Raw genomic sequence first — 18,371 nt, 5'->3', positions numbered from 1 at the left:
ATTGACATGTTGTTAATACAACGTCACACAATAAAAATAAATAAAACATTTAAATCACCTTTATTTAACCAGGTAGGCTAGTTGAGAACAAGTTCTCATTTGCAACTGCGACCTGGCCAAGATAAAGTATAGCAATTCGACACATGGAATAAACAAAACATACAGTCGATAATACAGTAGAACAAAAGAAAACAAAAAGTCTATATACAGTGAGTGCAAATGAGGTAAGATTAGGTGAGTTAAGGCAATAAATATGCCATGGTTGAGAAGTAATTACAATATAGCAATTAAACACTGGAATGGTAGAAGTGCAGAAGATGAATGTGCAAGTAGAGATACTGGGGTGCAAAGGAGCAAGATAAATAAATAAATACAGTATGGGGATGAGGTAGGTAATGTAGGATAGTTCTTGACCTTCCTTGCTAATGTTCGGTCATCAACGGTCATGATGACTTTACTGGGGTGCTATCCTTCTTAGCTCCCACTGGATATTACTGTGTCCTGATTCACTTGTATTTAAAAAAAAATATGTATTAAACAATAGTGGATAGTACCTCCAACCAATGCTTGCTGACACCAATCAATGATCGTACGTACCTTGGAAATTGTTGGAAATGGGTTATCATTGCGGGATCTTGTTTCACTTGTGAAATGCATTTTGATTCTTCATTAAAACATTCACAAATGTCAAAATGGACATGAATACTGAGTCAGAATGCAATGACAGCGAACACTGTAGGACAGGGGTTCCGAAACCTTTTTGGCCCACGACCCCATTTTGATAGAGTATCTGAAAATTAACACAACCCCAACCACGTGAAAAAAAATTGTAATTAAAAGCCCATGTTAACTATTTTATTTGGGGCTATTGGTAGTCAATTGAAATCTAACAGTATTTCTGATTGTCTTCTCAACTCACCATCACATATTTCTAATGTGGGGCTATGACAGTCAATTGCAAATTAGTCTAACATAATGTATCTTCTCACCACCACTAATGAGATGGGTGTGCTTGATGCATGTCTCGTAGGAGCTTCTCAAAGTCAGGGGGTGTGGTCGACAGTGCGCACCTCATCTCTGCGGTCACATCCAACCTACATAGATATTTGATTTTAATGCAGACGAGAGCATTGAATCCAGCTTCATGCAGATATGAGCTGACAATATAATGCTGTTTCTGTTAGAAACATGCTATAACGACTCTCCTCTTCGTCTGAAGAGGAAATAAACTGAACACTGAATGACAAAAAACAACGAAGTGAGTGAACGACACGAAACAGTCCTGTAAGGTGAAAAAACAAAAAACAGGAAACAACTACCCACAAAACCAATGTGGGAAAGAGCTACCTAAGTATGGTTCTCAATCAGAGACAACGATAGACAGCTGTCCCTGATTGAGAACCATACCCGGCCAAAAACAAATAAATACAAAAACATAGAAAAAAGAACATAGAATGCCCACCCTTGTCACACCCTGGCCTAACCAAAATAGAGAATAAAAAGCCTCTCTAATGCCAGGGCGTGACTCCGGCCGCAAAACTTGACTCTAAAGGGGAGGGTCCGGGTGGGCCTTCTTTACAGCGGCGGCTCGGGTGCGGGACGTGGACACCGCTCCACCTCAGTCTTGGCCCACTGAGGTGGCACATCTGAAGCGGGGACCCTGACAGCGGGCCCTGGACTGAAGACCCTCGTAGAGGGCGCCACTGGTCTGAAGGGCGCCTCTGGACTGAGGGGAGCCTCTGGACTGAGGGTCTGCGATTCTGGCAGCTCCGGAGTGAAGGGCGACTCTGGCGGCTCCGGAGTGAAGGGCGACTCTGGCGGCTCCGGAGTGAAGGGCGACCCTGGCGGCTCCGGAGTGAAGGGCGACCCTGGCGGCTCCGCAGTGAAGGGCGACCCTGGCCGCTCCGGAGTGAAGGGCGACCCTGGCCGCTCCGGAGTGAAGGACGACCCTGGCGGCTCCGGAGTGAAGGGCGGCTCAGGCAGCTCCGGACAGGAGGGCGGCTCTGGCAGCTCCGGACTGACGGGCGGCTCTGGCAGCTCCGGACAGACGGGCGGCTCTGGCAGCCCTGGACAGACAGCGGCTCTGGCAGGAATACTTCCAAAGTTGTAGCAAAACGGCTAACAAAGTCAAGGTATTGGAGTGGCCATCACAACACCCCCTACCTCAATCCTGTAGAAAATGTATGTCCATTTGGAAGACCCATTTGCGACCAAGCATTAACTTCCTGACTGACGTCTTGAGATGTTGCTTCAATATATCCGCATAATTTCCACCCTCATGATGCCATCTAATTTGTAAAGTGCACCAGTCCCTCCTGCAGCAAAGCACCCCCACAACATGATGCTGCCACCCCCGTGCTTCATGTTTGGGATGGTGTTATTCGGCATGCAAGCCTCACACTCTTTCCTCCAAACATAACGATTGTCATTATGGCCAAACAGTTCTATTTTTGTTTCATCAAACCAGAGGACATTTCTCCAAAAAGTACAATCTTTGTCCCCATGTGCAGTTGCAAACCGTAGGCTGACTTTTTTATAGCGGTTTTGGAGCAGTGGCTTCTTCCTTGCTGAGTAGCCTTTCAGGTTAAGTGGATATAGGACTCGTTTTACTGTGGATATAGATACTTTTGTACCTGTTTCCTCCAGCATCTTCACAAGGTCCTTTACTGTTGTTCTGGGATTGATTTGCAATTTTCGTCTCTAGGAGACAGAATGCGTCTCCTTCCTGAGCGGTATGACGGCTGCATGGTCCCATGGTGTTTGTACAAACTATTGTTTGTACAGATGAACGTGGTACCTTCAGGCATTTGGAAATTTCTCCCAAGGATGAACCAGACATGTGGAGGTCTACACATTTTTTATCTGAGGTCTTGGCTGATTTCTTTTGAATTTCCCATGATGTCAAGAAAATAGGCACTGAGTTTGAAGATAGAAATGTCCTTGTTTTTGAAAGAAAACATCAAATTGATCAGAAATACAGCGCAGACATTGTAAATCACTATTGTAGCTGGAAAAGGCAGATTTGTAATGTGTTGGGGAATAATCAGAATTGGTTGGTACATAGGTAAGATGGAAATATATTCAAATGGAATATATTCATAGGCGTACACAGGCCCATTATCAGCAACCATCACTCCTGTGTTCCAATGGCACGTTGTGTTAGCTAATGCAAGTTTATAATTTTAGAAAACCCTTTTGCAATTATGTTAACACAGCTGAAAACTGTTGTTCTGATTAAAGAAGCAATAAAACTGGCCTTATTTAGACTAGTTGAGTATCTGGAGCATCAGCATTTGTGGGTTCGATTACAGGCTCAAAATGGCCAGAAACAAATAACTTTCTTCTGAACTCATCAGTCTATTCTTGTTCTGAGAAATGAAGGCTATTCCATGCGAGAAATTGCCAAGAAACTGAAGATATCATGCAACGCTGTGTATTACTCCTGTCACAAAAAGCGCAAACGGGCTCTAACCAGAATATAATGAGCAGTGGGAGGCCCCAGTGCACAACTGAGTAAAAGGACAAGTACATCATAGTGTCTAGTTTGAGAAACAGACATCTCACAAGTCCTCAACTGGCAGCTTTATTAAATAGTACCCGCAAAACGCCAGATGAGCAAAATAACATAGACACTGGGCAGAGGAAGATTGGAGAAAACTGTTATGGACAGACCATTCTAAGTTTGAGGTGTTCGGATGACAAAGAAGAACATCCGTGAGACGCATAAAAAATGAAAAGATGCTGGAGGTAGAGGAATAGAGATGAGATCTGCTGCTGAAAAATGAGCTCCTGTATATATTGAGATTTAAATGGTTTTTAGAGTGAAGTACATCGAAAAAATCAAGAGAAAACTGCAAGACTCAATAGAAGACAAAACAAGGAACAAACCAAAAAGACAGGCTTTTGAAGAAGTAACTATTTTTCATAAAATTGTACAGTTATCTTAGCTAGCTGAATTGCTAGCTGAATTGTTTACTTGTTGCTAAGCAGTTGCTAGGGACTCTCCTGGAAGAAGCTAGCTAGCTTACAAAGAATAACAACAAAAAATATCTAGTTAACAGAAGAAAGGAAGACAAAATAAGGACAGAAGAAAAAGGAAAAGAAAAAGGACAACAAAGTGAAACCTCTAAAGAAACAAGAGACCATAATACAAGAAACAGCACTATAGAGAGATAGAACAACAACAACGCAGCCACTGCCAGCTAGCCTACTTCAGCAGTACTGTATCATTTGAATTATTTTAGTCAATAAGATTCCTGCTACGTAAGCTTAACTTTCTGAACATTCGAGACGTGTAGTCCATTTGTCATTCCAATCTCCTTTGCATTAGCGTAGCCTCTTCTGTAGCCTGTCAACTATGTGTCTGTCTATCCCTGTTCTCTCCTCTCTGCACAGACCATACAAACGCTCCACACCGCGTGGCCGCGGCCACTCTAATCTGGTGGTCCCAGCTTGCACGACCCACGTGGAGTTCCAGGTCTCCGGTAGCCTCTGGAACTGCCGATCTGCGGCCAACAAGGCAGAGTTCATCTCAGCCTATGCCTCCCTCCAGTCCCTCGACTTCTTGGCACTGACGGAAACATGGATCACCACAGATAACACTGCTACTCCTACTGCTCTCTCTTCGTCCGCCCACGTGTTCTCGCACACCCCGAGAGCTTCTGGTCAGCGGGGTGGTGGCACCGGGATCCTCATCTCTCCCAAGTGGTCATTCTCTCTTTCTCCCCTTACCCATCTGTCTATCGCCTCCTTTGAATTCCATGCTGTCACAGTTACCAGCCCTTTCAAGCTTAACATCCTTATCATTTATCGCCCTCCAGGTTCCCTCGGAGAGTTCATCAATGAGCTTGATGCCTTGATAAGCTCCTTTCCTGAGGATGGCTCACCTCTCACAGTTCTGGGCGACTTTAACCTCCCCACGTCTACCTTTGACTCATTCCTCTCTGCCTCCTTCTTTCCACTCCTCTCCTCTTTTGACCTCACCCTCTCACCTTCCCCCTCTACTCACAAGGCAGGCAATACGCTCGACCTCATCTTTACTAGATGCTGTTCTTCCACTAACCTCACTGCAACTCCCCTCCAAGTCTCCGACCACTACCTTGTATCCTTTTCCCTCTTGCTCTCATCCAACACTTCCCACACTGCCCCTACTCGGATGGTATCGCGCCGTCCCAATCTTCGCTCTCTCTCCCCGCTACTCTCTCCTCTTTCATCCTATCATCTCTTCCCTCTGCTCAAACCTTCTCCAACCTATCTCCTGATTCTGCCTCCTCAACCCTCCTCTCCTCCGTTTCTGCATCCCTTGATTCTCTATGTCCCCTATCCTCCAGGCCGGCTCGGTCCTCCCCTCCTGCTCCGTGGCTCGACGACTCATTGCGAGCTCACAGAACAGGGCTCCGGGCAGCCGAGCGGAAATGGAGGAAAACTTCGCCTCCCTGCGGACCTGGCATCCTTTCACTCCCTCCTCTCTACATTTTCCTCTTCTGTCTCTGCTGCTAAAGCCACTTTCTACCACTCTAAAGTCCAAGCATCTGCCTCTAACCCTAGGAAGCTCTTTGCCACCTTCTCCTCCCTCCTGAATCCTCCTCCCCCTCCCCCCCTCCTCCCTCTCTGCAGATGACTTCGTCAACCATTTGGAAAAGAAGGTCGACGACATCCGATCCTCGTTTGCTAAGTCAAACGACACCGCTGGTTCTGCTCACACTGCCCTACCCTGTGCTCTGACCTCTTTCTTCCCTCTCTCTCCAGATGAAATCTCGCGTCTTGTGACGGCCGGCCGCCCAACAACCTGCCCGCTTGACCCTATTCCCTCCTCTCTTCTCCAGACCATTTCCGGAGACCTTCTCCCTTACCTCGCTCATCAACTCATCCCTGACCGCTGGCTACGTCCCTTCTGTCTTCAAGAGAGCGAGAGTTGCACCCCTTCTGAAAAAACCTACACTCGATCCCTCCGATGTCAACAACTACAGACCAGTATCCCTTCTTTCTTTTCTCTCCAAAACTCTTGAACGTGCCGTCCTTGGCCAGCTCTCCCGCTATCTCTCTCAGAATGACCTTCTTGATCCAAATCAGTCAGGTTTCAAGACTAGTCATTCAACTGAGACTGCTCTTCTCTGTATCACGGAGGCCCTCCGCACTGCTAAAGCTAACTCTCTCTCCTCTGCTCTCATCCTTCTAGACCTATCGGCTGCCTTCGATACTGTGAACCATCAGATCCTCCTCTCCACCCTCTCCGAGTTGGGCATCTCCGGCACGGCCCACGCTTGGATTGCGTCCTACCTGACAGGTCGCTCCTACCAGGTGGCGTGGCGAGAATCTGTCTCCTCACCACGCGCTCTCACCACTGGCGTCCCCCAGGGCTCTGTTCTAGGCCCTCTCCTATTCTCGCTATACACCGTCACTTGGCTCTGTCATAACCTCACATGGTCTCTCCTATCATTGCTATGCAGACGACACACAATTAATCTTCTCCTTTCCCCCTTCTGATGACCAGGTGGCGAATCGCATCTCTGCATGTCTGGCAGACATATCAGTGTGGATGACGGATCACCACCTCAAGCTGAACCTCGGCAAGACGGAGCTGCTCTTCCTCCCGGGAAGGACTGCCCGTTCCATGATCTCGCCATCACGGTTGACAACTCCATTGTGTCCTCCTCCCAGAGCGCTAAGAACCTTGGCGTGATCCTGGACAACACCCTGTCGTTCTCAACTAACATCAAGGCGGTGGCCCGTTCTTGTAGGTTCATGCTCTACAACATCCGCAGAGTACGACCCTGCCTCACACAGGAAGCAGCGCAGGTCCTAATCCAGGCACTTGTCATCTCCCGTCTGGATTACTGCAACTCGCTGTTGGCTGGGCTCCCTGCCTGTGCCATTAAACCCCTACAACTCATCCAGAACGCCGCAGCCCGTCTGGTGTTCAACCTTCCCAAGTTCTCTGGCCCCCACGTCACCCCGCTCCTCCGCTCTCTCCACTGGCTTCCAGTTGAAGCTCGCATCCGCTACAAGACCATGGTGCTTGCCTACGGAGCTGTGAGGGGAACGGCACCTCAGTACCTCCAGGCTCTGATCAGGCCCTACACCCAAACAAGGGCACTGCGTTCATCCACCTCTGGCCTGCTCGCCTCCCTACCACTGAGGAAGTACAGTTCCCGCGCAGCCCAGTTAAAACTGTTCGCTGCTCTGGCCCCCCAATGGTGGAACAAACTCCCTCACGACGCCAGGACAGCGGAGTCAATCACCACCTTCCGGAGACACCTGAAACCCCACCTCTTTCAGGAATACCTAGGATCAGTGAGGTTGGATGAACAGCAGTTTTCAGTTCTTTCCATAGATTCTCGATTGGATTCAGGTCTGGACTTTGACTAACACCTGGATATGTTTATTTTTGAACCATTCCATTGTAGATTTTGCTTTATGTTTTGGATCATTGTCTTGTTGGAAGACAAATCTCCGTCCCAGTCTCAGGTCTTTTGCAGACTCCATCAGGTTTTCTTCCAGAATGGTCCTGTATTTGGCTCCATCCATCTTCCCATCAATTTTAACCATCTTCCCTGTCCCTGCTGAAGAAAAGCAGGCCCAAACCATGATGCTGCCATCACCATGTTTGACAGTGGGGATGGTGTGTTCAGGGTGATGAGCTGTGTTGCTTTTACGCCAAACATAACGTTTTGCATTGTTGCCAAAAAGTTCAATTTTGGTTTCATCTGACCAGAGCACCTTCTTCCACATGTTTGGTGTGTCTCCCAGGTGGCTTGTGGCAAACTTTAAACGACACTTTTTATGGATATCTTTAAGAAATGGCTTTCTTCTTGCCACTCTTCCATAAAGGCCAGATTTGTGCAATATACAACTAATTGTTGTCCTATGGACAGAGTCTCCCACCTCAGCTGTAGATCTCTGCAGTTCATCCAGAGTGATCATGGGCCTCTTGGCTGCATCTCTGATCAGTCTTCTCCTTGTATCGGCTGAAAGTTTAGAGGGACGGCCAGGTCTTGGTAGATTTGCAGTGGTCTGATACTCCTTCCATTTCAATATTATCGCTTGCACAGTGCTCCTTGGGATGTTTAAAGCTTGGGAAATATTTTTGTATCCAAATCCGGCTTTAAACTTCTTCACAACAGTATCTCGGACCTGCCTGGTGTGTTCCTTGTTCTTCATGATGCTCTCTGCACTTTTAACGGACCTCTGAGACTATCACAGTGCAGGTGCATTTATAAGGAGACTTGATTACACACAGGTGGATTGTATTTATCATCATTAGTCATTTAGGTCAACATTGGATCATTCAGAGATCCTCACTGAACTTATGGAGAGAGTTTGCTGCACTGAAAGTAAAGGGGCTGAATAATTTTGCACGCCCAATTTTTCAGTTTTTGATTTGTTAAAAAAGTTTGAAATATCCAATAAATGTCGTTCCACTTCATGATTGTGTCCCACTTGTTGTTGATTCTTCACAAAAAATACAGTTTTATATCTTTATGTTTGAAGCCTAAAATGTGGCAAAAGGTCGCAAAGTTCAAGGGGGCCGAATACTTTCGCAAGGCACTGTATATATATAACACACACAATAACCTAATAGAGAAAGAGAACACAGCAAAGGAAAACAGTATAGTAGATGTTAGGTAGACATAGTTTGTATTATATATATAGTTACATATAGTTTGTATTAAAGGGGCATTCTGGAATTGGGAAAACAACAAAGCGGTCCACTGCCACTGTTTTGTTAAACAGACGAGCAAGAGGGCTGGAGAAATGTAACCACTCAAATTCAGAGACAGAGCTATGGATACAAGGACTGACCGTCCATGAGATGAAAAGTATTGTTTTAGCCGACAGTGTTTGTTTACAATTGCATTGTTTACAAACAATGTACTAAAACAGGTGTACATTTTGAGATCTGATGGGATATGACAGTTGAACAAAGCTCATGAGGCATTTATAAATTCTTCAAGACTCAATGGTTAAATATAAATGTAAAGGTCATGGATGTACCAAGCCTGTATTGAATGGCACTCCTGTCTCTTTTCACCTTTTTTAATACCTGATTGACTTAACAAAGGAGACATCTCAATAGGTGGTCTAGGTAAGTCATGACATAACACAAGTGGGGAGGTTGGGCCTTCCCTCTTTTGTTCTTCATTGCTCTTCTATTGTTCGTTAAGCAAGTGGGGAGTTCAATGACATCACGTCTTCCCATCAGCCCAACTCCTTGAATGCCCTACTCCATGAAGTTTGCAGTTCGTGTGTGTACTTTACTGTATTTATACTTATCAACAGGAAAAGTTCAAAAATCACTGGAGGACTTCTTTAAGTGTACAAGCCTAATTAGAGTAAAGTAAAGGAAAGAAGGAGGTACTGACGGTAGGTCCTCCAGGCGAGAGGCCTCGTGCCGGGGGTCCAGCAGGTCATAGCCCACCTCGTTGTAGATCTCCAGGTAAGATATGTGGGTGGTGTACACCATACTGCTGTCCTGTAGACAAGACAATACAATGACCCATTATGGTGGTTATGGTAACACATTTGAAGGGATCTTGATACGGACATAACGCATTCATAAGCCATACATAATATAGGTATGTAAACAATAAAAATAATCAATAAAATTGTTATAGTGTATGGGATATCCAAACTCATTTAGTTGCAAATATAAGTTAGTAATGATTGTTAGATTTGTATCTCTCTTATCTAGCTACAGAGGCGATATATCAAAAGCCAATTAACAAGTTCATTCTTGGCTTCTTCTGGTATGATTAAATTGGATATCATGCCATTTTCTGCATTTATGTCACTCACATCCTCTGGCTGAAAGCTGGCCTACACACTAGTGAATGTGTGCAATAGCCTAAACTTGACTGAAAATGGGTGTATTTTATTTACAGGCACCCAAAGCAGTTATATGATAAAAGCAGTCTCAACTGGAGTTACAGACTGATTAATATTGGCAACCCACAACTAAAATCTTGCATAATTGCGTCAGAAGCTCAATTTATGTTCTGGGGGAGACGTGATACTAGAACAAGGAGCAGAAGTAGGGAGGTAGCTCCACCCCCTCTCTCTGCAAGTTTTGGGCAAGTCTATGGGTCACATGTCCCCTCTCCTTGCAAAATTTGAAAGATGCAAGCACTGGCGAAATCGTGATTTGTCCAAATGATCAGTGTCAAAAAAAATCACTACACCCGAATAAAAGTTCCACATTAGATATAATTTATGTTACCTACCTCTGTCCACAAGAGATTACATGCACCACACACAATGCAAATCGCGAGGTACAGTATTGAAACACCCGCTACTTAGAATTTTTCAGCGTGTTAGCTCACAGCACAGCTTTTTTTGTGTGGGGAAAATGTTGTCCAAAGTGAAAATGTAAGTAGAAGGAAAAATTCTCCCCTAAAGGAGTAAATCAGCATAATCCAAAATTACACAGCATTAGGCACATCACACGGCTGACCTGGCTGAAGTGCTGGTAGAGGTAAGACAGCGTGCGAGGGATGATGCCCCGGTCACTGTAGCGCTCAGCGCCTCCTGTGATGGTGAAGGTCTTCCCGCTACCAGTCTGGCCATAGGCAAAGATGGTACCATTGTATCCCGACAATACACTGTCCAGAAAGATCAAGAACAAGGTGCAAACACACTTCACAGTAACTATACAGGTAATCGTATACAAAATATTATTCTGGTGACTTTAAATCATAAGAGTGGAAAGAGCAAGGTGTTGTTATACTGTGGTACAACATTGCTCATCTCATATGTATATACTATATTCTATACCATCTACTGCATCTTGCCTATGCCGCACTGCCATCGCTCATTGATATATTTATATATACATATTCTTATTCATCCCTACATTTGTGTGTATATGGTAGTTGTTGTGATTTTGTTTTGATTACCTGTTAGATATTACTGCATTGTCGGTACTAGAAGCATAAGCATTTTGCTACACTCGCATTAACATCTGCTAACCATGTGTATGTGACCAATCAAATTTGATTTGATTTGATACTGTTGTATCCAGCCCACATACTGCCCAGACAAACAAAAAACAACATCAAGCTCAAGTTGGCTTCTGGAGAGAGAACTTAAAATGAACGTTTGTCAGATGTATTCAGACCTCAAAAGTAGACTAATGTCAAGCTCAAACCACATATAATGACATTGATTGTGTAGATCTAGCTATATGCCTCACTTAACCACTAAATTGAAAATATGAGTACTCTCTAATTTCCTAGTTTAATGTGGTCCTTATTTTTTCCATTCATTTGGGATTGAAACATATAGGCTAGATGGATCTACACAACCAATGTGATGGGACGTGGTTTCAACTTGACATCCGTCAACTTTGGCGATCTGAAAACATCTCACAAATTTTAGATCGAACGTGTAATGTTCTTTTAACTAGCAGGTAAAACAGAACCCAAATAAACATTTGCCCACCATTATGAGATGCAAATACAATGGTGTAACTATTCTATAAAGTACAGAGAAAGAGACACCTCAACAGTCCTCAACTGGCAGCTTCATTAAATAGTACTCACAAAACATCCGTCTCAACGTCAACAGTGAAGGGCGACTCCGGGATGCTGGCCTTCTAGGCAGAGTTGCAAAGAAAAAGCCATATCTCAGACTGGACAATTAAAATAAAAGATTCAGATGGGCAAAAGAACACAGACACTGGACAGAAGAACTCTGCCTAGAAGGCCAGCATCCAGGAGTTGCCTCTTCACTGTTGACGTTGAGACTGGTGTTTTGTGGGTACTATTTAATGAAGCTGCCAGTTGAGGACTTGTGAGGCGTCTGTTTCTCAAACTAGACACTCGTTGTGCACCGGGGCCTCCCACTCCTCTTTCTATTCTGGTTAGGGCCAGGTTGCGCTGTTCTGTGAAGGAAGTAGTACACGGTGTTGTACGAGATCTTCAGTTTCTTGTCAATTTCTCACATGGAATAGCCTTAATTTCCCAGAACAAGAATAGACTGACGAGTTTCAGAAGAAAGTTCTTTGTTTCTGACCATTTTGAGCCTGTAATCGAACCCACAAATGCTGATACTCCAGATACTAGTCCAGATACTGACTAGTCTAAAGAAGGACAGTTTTATTGCTTCTTTAATCAGCACAGCAGTTTTCAGCTGTGCTACTATAATTGCAAAAGGCTTTTCTAATGATCAATTAGCCGTTTAAAATGATGATTAGCTAACACAACATGCCATTGGAACACAGGAGTGACGGTTGCTGATAATGGGCCTTTTACGCCTATGTAGATATTCCATTAAAAATCAGTCGTTTCCAGCTACAATAGTCATTTACAGCATTAACAATTTCTACACAGTATTTATGATCAATTTGATGTTATTTTAATGGACAAAAATGTGCTTTTCTTTCAAAAAGAAGGACATTTCTACGTGACCCCAATCTTTTGAACAGTAGTGTAAAACTTAGTACATTTGAGGTTTAAAAAGGCTTCTGATGTTTGTAATTTCCGCTTGGATGTATCAACCCCTACAAAAATGTCCATTAATTATAATCCACATAATAATTCACTGTTGCTGCAGGATTATTTTCCTGCTGTAGCAAATTGGCTCAAATTAAGATCATAAATCTGTATGTGCTGCAGGCGGTGGCATTACCCGCTAGACCAGCCTCAGGCACTCAAGACACGTTGGTTTAAGTGGCAGATAGGGAGGGACCACCCCTGTCAAGCCAACATTATCCCACCGTTAAGAGGAAACCAACCTAAAACTCCCCGACACTTGATTGAATTGAAGCTGACACTATAAATCTACAGGAAAATATTGTAGCGAAAGACACACAGCGATGGCCACAGACAGACTGATCTGCCGGTGAGCAGGAATGTCTTGGTTGAGTGAAGGAGGGCCCAAACCCAGTCAGCAGGGTTTTGTGTCTGGTTGGTGTCTTGGTGAGACTATATTTTGGTTTGGCATTCAACAAGACACCACACATGCAGAAGAGCGACATGGAATGGGAACCTGTAATTGAATGAAATGTAATTCCAAAGGGATTGCTAATGAAGGTCCGTGGGAAGGAAAGAAAGGTCTGGGGTAGGTTGGCAGAAAACCGGGCTCTTCATTGCGAAATTACAAATGACTGCAAAGGCATACATTCTGTCCTCTCCATGATGTCAAATTTAAGGAACCATATATCAGTTAATACGCTTTATAGGCCTATAGCAACAGTATTACACTCTGAATCATTGAATTGAAATCTTTCCAAAGATTTCAGCCTCAAGCTAGTTTTGTTTGGGACATTCAAACTCTTATTTTAGAGCGGTGAGCATTAGCTCTTCCGCTCCTGTACGCCTTCTATGAAAACCTGCTGTACCATCTACAAAAAAGGAAAAAATTGTCTCATTCATCAGTCTATACAAAAAAATACATCCATTCATTCATTAGAAGGGTGGGTTGCTCTGGCTGGGATGAACGTTGTTGGGCAGACACTATGGTCTGCGTTCCAAGTGTCCCCCTATTCCCTATAAAGTGCACTACATTTGAAGAGAACCCTATGGGCCCTGGTCAAAAGTAGTGCACTAAATAGGAAATAGAGGCCCTTTTGGAAACAGCTTATCCCTAACAAGAGTGACTCATGCCTGCTATGGGGAAAAGAGGAAAGACGGACACTGGTTCTGTGTCATAACGACAGGCCTAATGATGCGGCCTGGGCTCAACCACTTAAGCCTGGGTGTTTCCAAACACTTCTTCCTGTTTACACGCCGGTCTTCCTGGAGACGGACAAAGCCCTTCTTAGGGCACTTCACCATCCCTTAGACCTGCTCCTCTCTACTCTCTCTATTTTCCTCCACACCTCTTTATTTATACTGTATTTTAACTCCTTCTCACTTCATACTGTCCTACCGAACTATGAACAATGTCACTTGTAGCCCATGGGGAGATAAATTGGATTTGTGTTACGGCAATAATGAAAAGGGGCATATAAGTTACTGAAGCCCCCAGTGAGCACATCGGACCACTATGCAATTCAATTACTGCCAACATTCAAAGAAAGTGAAACAGGAAAAGATTAAGGAAAGGCAGTCAAGATATGGTAAGAGAAAGCTATAGAAAGCCTGCAAAGCTGTTTGTCCTGTACAAACTGGGACAGTTTTAAAATGGATTATACCCTTGAGTCAGTATGAGTAGTGACTGTCTATATCCATTTCTCTGAGGGCATGTTAGCCCCTACAAAGATGGTGAAATGCTATCCAAATAACAAGCCATTTCTGCAGAGCTTAAACACACACCTTTTTCTGCTGGCAACAAACAGGACATGAAAACCTTGTAGAGGACAGTAAAACAACAAATAGCCCAGGCTAAGGACAACTACAAAAAGAAAGTGGAAAACATGTTCCACTCAGGGAATCTCAGGCAGGCCTAGCAAAGTCTAGAAAACCAAAGGGAAAAACATGAAGGAAGAGGAACAGTTTGTCAATGAACTCATCACTTTTATCTGTTTTGATAATCACGACTTCTCCACTGTAACAGAAAGCCTGAGGGAAAAGCTGGAGCTCCAGTCCCTGGATGGAGTGGAGGTGCCAACCATTGAGGAGGAGGAGGTGAGACAGGTCTTCAAGAGAATCAAATCCAACCAAGTCTACTGAAGGAATGCTCAGATGAGCTGGCAGACATCTTTTGTACTCTCTTAAACAACTCCCTATCAGAACACACGGTTCCCTCACTCTTGAAGACATCTGAGATCCCGACATGTTCTAAAAAAGAACAATCCAGCGGAGCTGAATGACTATCGTCATGTGGCATTAACGTCAGTCGTTGTGAAATGCCTTGTGGAATGACGAAATACCCTTGCGGTCTCTGCCTGGCCAACTATGTCCACTGGGATTCTCTACCTCTGAGCCCATTACGGTGGCTGACTCACTGGCTTGCTCTTCACTCTTCCATCCTTCCTGTCCTCGGGCTCGTGCAGCGGGGAGATCTTCGTAGGCTATACTTGGCCTTGTCGCAGGGTAGTAAGTTAGTGGCCCGTTGGTGTGGGGGGGCTGTGCTTTGTCAAGGTGTTTGGGGTTTCCTGCCTAGTTGTCCCTGTGCGGGACTAACTGTGGATGTAACCTAGCCCCCCTATCTCAGTCTCCTGTATCTAAGCTGCAATAGTCTATTTGCTGAGCGGCGAGGGTCAGTCTGTCAAATCTGGTGTAATTCTCCTGTGAGATCTTAGATATGCTCCCTCTAATTCTCCCATCTCAGAGGATCTGAGCCCTGGGACCATGCCTCAGGACTGCCTGGTCCAAACTTCCATTTAAGAATAATGGAGGCCACTGTGTTCTTGGGGACCTCAATGCTGCAGACATTTGTTGGTAGCCTTCCCCAAATCTGTGTCTCGAAACAATCCATTCTCGGAGCTCTACGGATAATTCCTTCGACCTCATGGCTTGGTTTATGCTCTGACATGCACTGTCAACTGTGGGATCTTATATAGACACGTGTGCCTTTCCAAATCATGTCCGATCAATTGAATTTACCACAGGTTGACTCCAATAAAGTTGAAGAAACATTGAGGATGATCAATGGAAACAGGATGCACATGAGCTCAATTTCGAGTCTCATATCAAAGTGTCTGAATACTTATGTAAATAAGGTATTTCTGGGTTTAATATTTAATACATTTGCAAACATTTCAAAAAATCAGTTTTTCTTTTGTCATTATGGGGTATTGTGTGTAGATTGCTGAGGAATTGTTTTTATTTTATACATTTTAGAAGGCTGTAACCTAACAAAATGTGGAAGAAGTCAAGGGGTCTGAATACTTCTAAGTTTGGAAACACATACTCAAGGGTTTTTCTTTATTTTTACTATTTTCTACATTGTAGAATAATAGTGAATACATCAAAACCATGAAATAACACATATGGAATCATGTAGTAACCAAAAAGGTGTTAAACAAATCCAAATATATTTGAGATTTTTGAAAGTAGCCACACTTTGCCTTGATGACATCCTTGCAATCTCTCAACCAGCTTCACCTGGAATGGTTTTCCAAAAGTCTTGAAGGAGTTCCCGCATATGCTGAGCACTTGTTGAATGATTATCCTTCACTCTGCGGTCCAATTCATCCCAAACCATCTCATTTGGGTTCTTGTCAGGTGATTGTGGAGGCCAGTTCATCTGATGCAGCACTCCATCACTCTCCTTCTTGGTCAAATAGCCCTTACAGAGCCTGGAGGTGTGTTGGGTCATTGTCCTGTTGAAAAACAAATGATAGTCCCACAATGCGCAAACCAAATGTGATGTCGTATCGCTGCAGTATGCTGTGGGAGCCATGATGGTTAAGTGTGCCTTGAATACTATATAAATCACTAACAGGGGCTTTGTTTCAAACTCATAAAAGACACACCCTCGTCCACTTACTCTCGCCTTATGCCCTTGGGGGAATCCCAGCGACCATATTTTTCAGCGGTCCAAATGATTAGCCAAGCAAGGGAAGTTTGCAACGTAAGCCCTTCAGGACTCATATTTAATGGAGTTTGTAAGTGTACAATTATGGTCACTTCGGGGCAAAAAAGTCTGCCAAAACATAAAACCTCAACATCAATATGAACATCAATATTTTCCTTCTTCAGAAGTAGCTAGGCAGGCTAACGTTAGTTAGCTAATTAATTTGCTAGCGATCATACATAAGGTGTATATTAATAATTATAGAGTTAATATACGTAGAAATGCAATCATAATTGACTGTAGCGCATTTAAAGCACCCACAAGCTACTGGTGGCTGAAAACACTATCGTCATGACGAACAAGTGACGAATTTCCGGACAAGGGCGGTCCATTTAAAATTAATTCCTTCCTCCCTAGCCCCTTGCCTTGCAAGTGTAAACTCGTCAGACATCATGATGCGTTTGGAGGAAAAAGTGGGAGGCTTGCAAGCAGAATAACACCATCTCAACCGTGAAGCACAGGGGTGGCAGCATCATGTTGTGAGGGTGCTTTGCTGTAAGAGGGACTGGTGCACTTCCCAAAATAGATGGCTACATGAGGAAGGAAAAGTATGTGGATATATTGAAGCAACATCTCAAGACATCAGTCTGGAAGTTAAAGCATGGTTGCAAATGGGTCTTCTAAATGCACAATGACCCCAAGCATACTTCCAAAGTTATGGCAAAATGGCTTAAGGACAACAATGTCAAGGTATTGGAGTGGCCATCACAAAGCCCTGACCTCAATCCCATAGAAAATGTGTGGGTAGAACTGAAAAAGCGTGTGCGAGAAAGGAGGTCTACAAACCTGAATCCGTTATACAAGCTCTGTCAGGAGGAATGGGCCAAAATTCACCCAACTTATTGTGGGAAGCTTGTGGAAGGCTACCTAAAATGTTTGACCCAGGTTAAACTATTTAAAGGCTAAGCTACCAAATACTAATTGAGTGTATGTAAACTTCTGACCCACTGGGAATGTGATAAAAGCTGAAATAAATAATTATCTCTACTATTATTCTGACATTTCACATTCTTAAACTAAAGTGGTGGTCTTTTATTTGAACTAAGACAGGGACTTTTTTCTAGGATTAAATGTCAGGAATTGTCTAAAACTGAGTTTAAATGTATTTGGCTAAGGTGTATGTAAACTTCCAACTTCAACTGTATATAGCTCTGGAGAAAATTAGGAGACCACCGCAAAATTATCAGTTTCTCTGGTTTTACTATTTCTGGGTATGTATTTGGATAAAATGATCATTTTTGTTTTATTCTATGAACTACTAACAACATTTCTCACAAATTCCAAATAAAAATATTGTTATTTAGAGCATTTATTTGCAGAAAATGACAACTGGTCAAAATAACAAAAAAAGATGCAGTGTTGCCAGACCTTGAATAATGCAAAGAAAATAAGTTCATATTCATTATTAAACAATACTAATGTTTTAACTTAACTCCTGGAGCTAAAATTCAAGCAGCTCGGCTTTGTTTGATGGCTTGTGACCATCCGTCTTCCTCTTGGTCTGTATATTCCTTTTTACAATTTAAACTTTATTTAGACAGTTGGAAACAGAGGGGAAGACAGGCAAGTGGGAGAACATTAGGAAGGGTGGATTTGGGGATTGAACCCCGGGGTACTACTCTAGTGGCGAACTTTACCACTCCACCTCAATACTAATGTAAAAAAAAATGTGTTTTGGGGGCTACATGTATTAATCTTGAGAGAAACACTCTTCTCAGCAATAGCCTAGTTTACCAATACTGGATATGAGAAGTAAAAACGCATCCAAATGTAGGTGTGATACATATGAATTAAGAAAATGCGTATGTTGTGTCATCCATGGCTCTTCAACACATAATGAATTTGCTGACCACTTCAATGTGTCCATAACATTGTCATCATTTTCTTATACATTCCATCACCATTCATCACCA

The 18,371-nt window shown here is 43.6% G+C and overlaps 1 protein-coding gene across 1 annotated transcript in view; it reads right to left on the bottom strand.

Annotated features, from left to right (window-relative positions):
• The window catches only part of kif6 (kinesin family member 6), a 231,250-nt gene that overhangs the window by 193,476 nt on the left and 19,403 nt on the right, over positions 1-18,371 (bottom strand). Inside the window, exons 4-5 of the mRNA XM_029641050.2 lie at positions 10,451-10,598; positions 9,363-9,472 (exon numbers count right to left, since the gene is read on the bottom strand). Coding sequence (XP_029496910.1) covers positions 9,363-9,472; positions 10,451-10,598 — 258 coding nt within the window. The remainder of the gene's footprint in view (positions 1-9,362; positions 9,473-10,450; positions 10,599-18,371) is intronic.

This window comes from Oncorhynchus nerka, linkage group LG28, assembly GCF_034236695.1.
Source record: "Oncorhynchus nerka isolate Pitt River linkage group LG28, Oner_Uvic_2.0, whole genome shotgun sequence".
Lineage (NCBI taxonomy): Eukaryota > Metazoa > Chordata > Actinopteri > Salmoniformes > Salmonidae > Oncorhynchus > Oncorhynchus nerka.
Note: the sequence above shows the minus strand (reverse complement) of the source record. Positions and strands in the feature narration are given on the sequence as shown.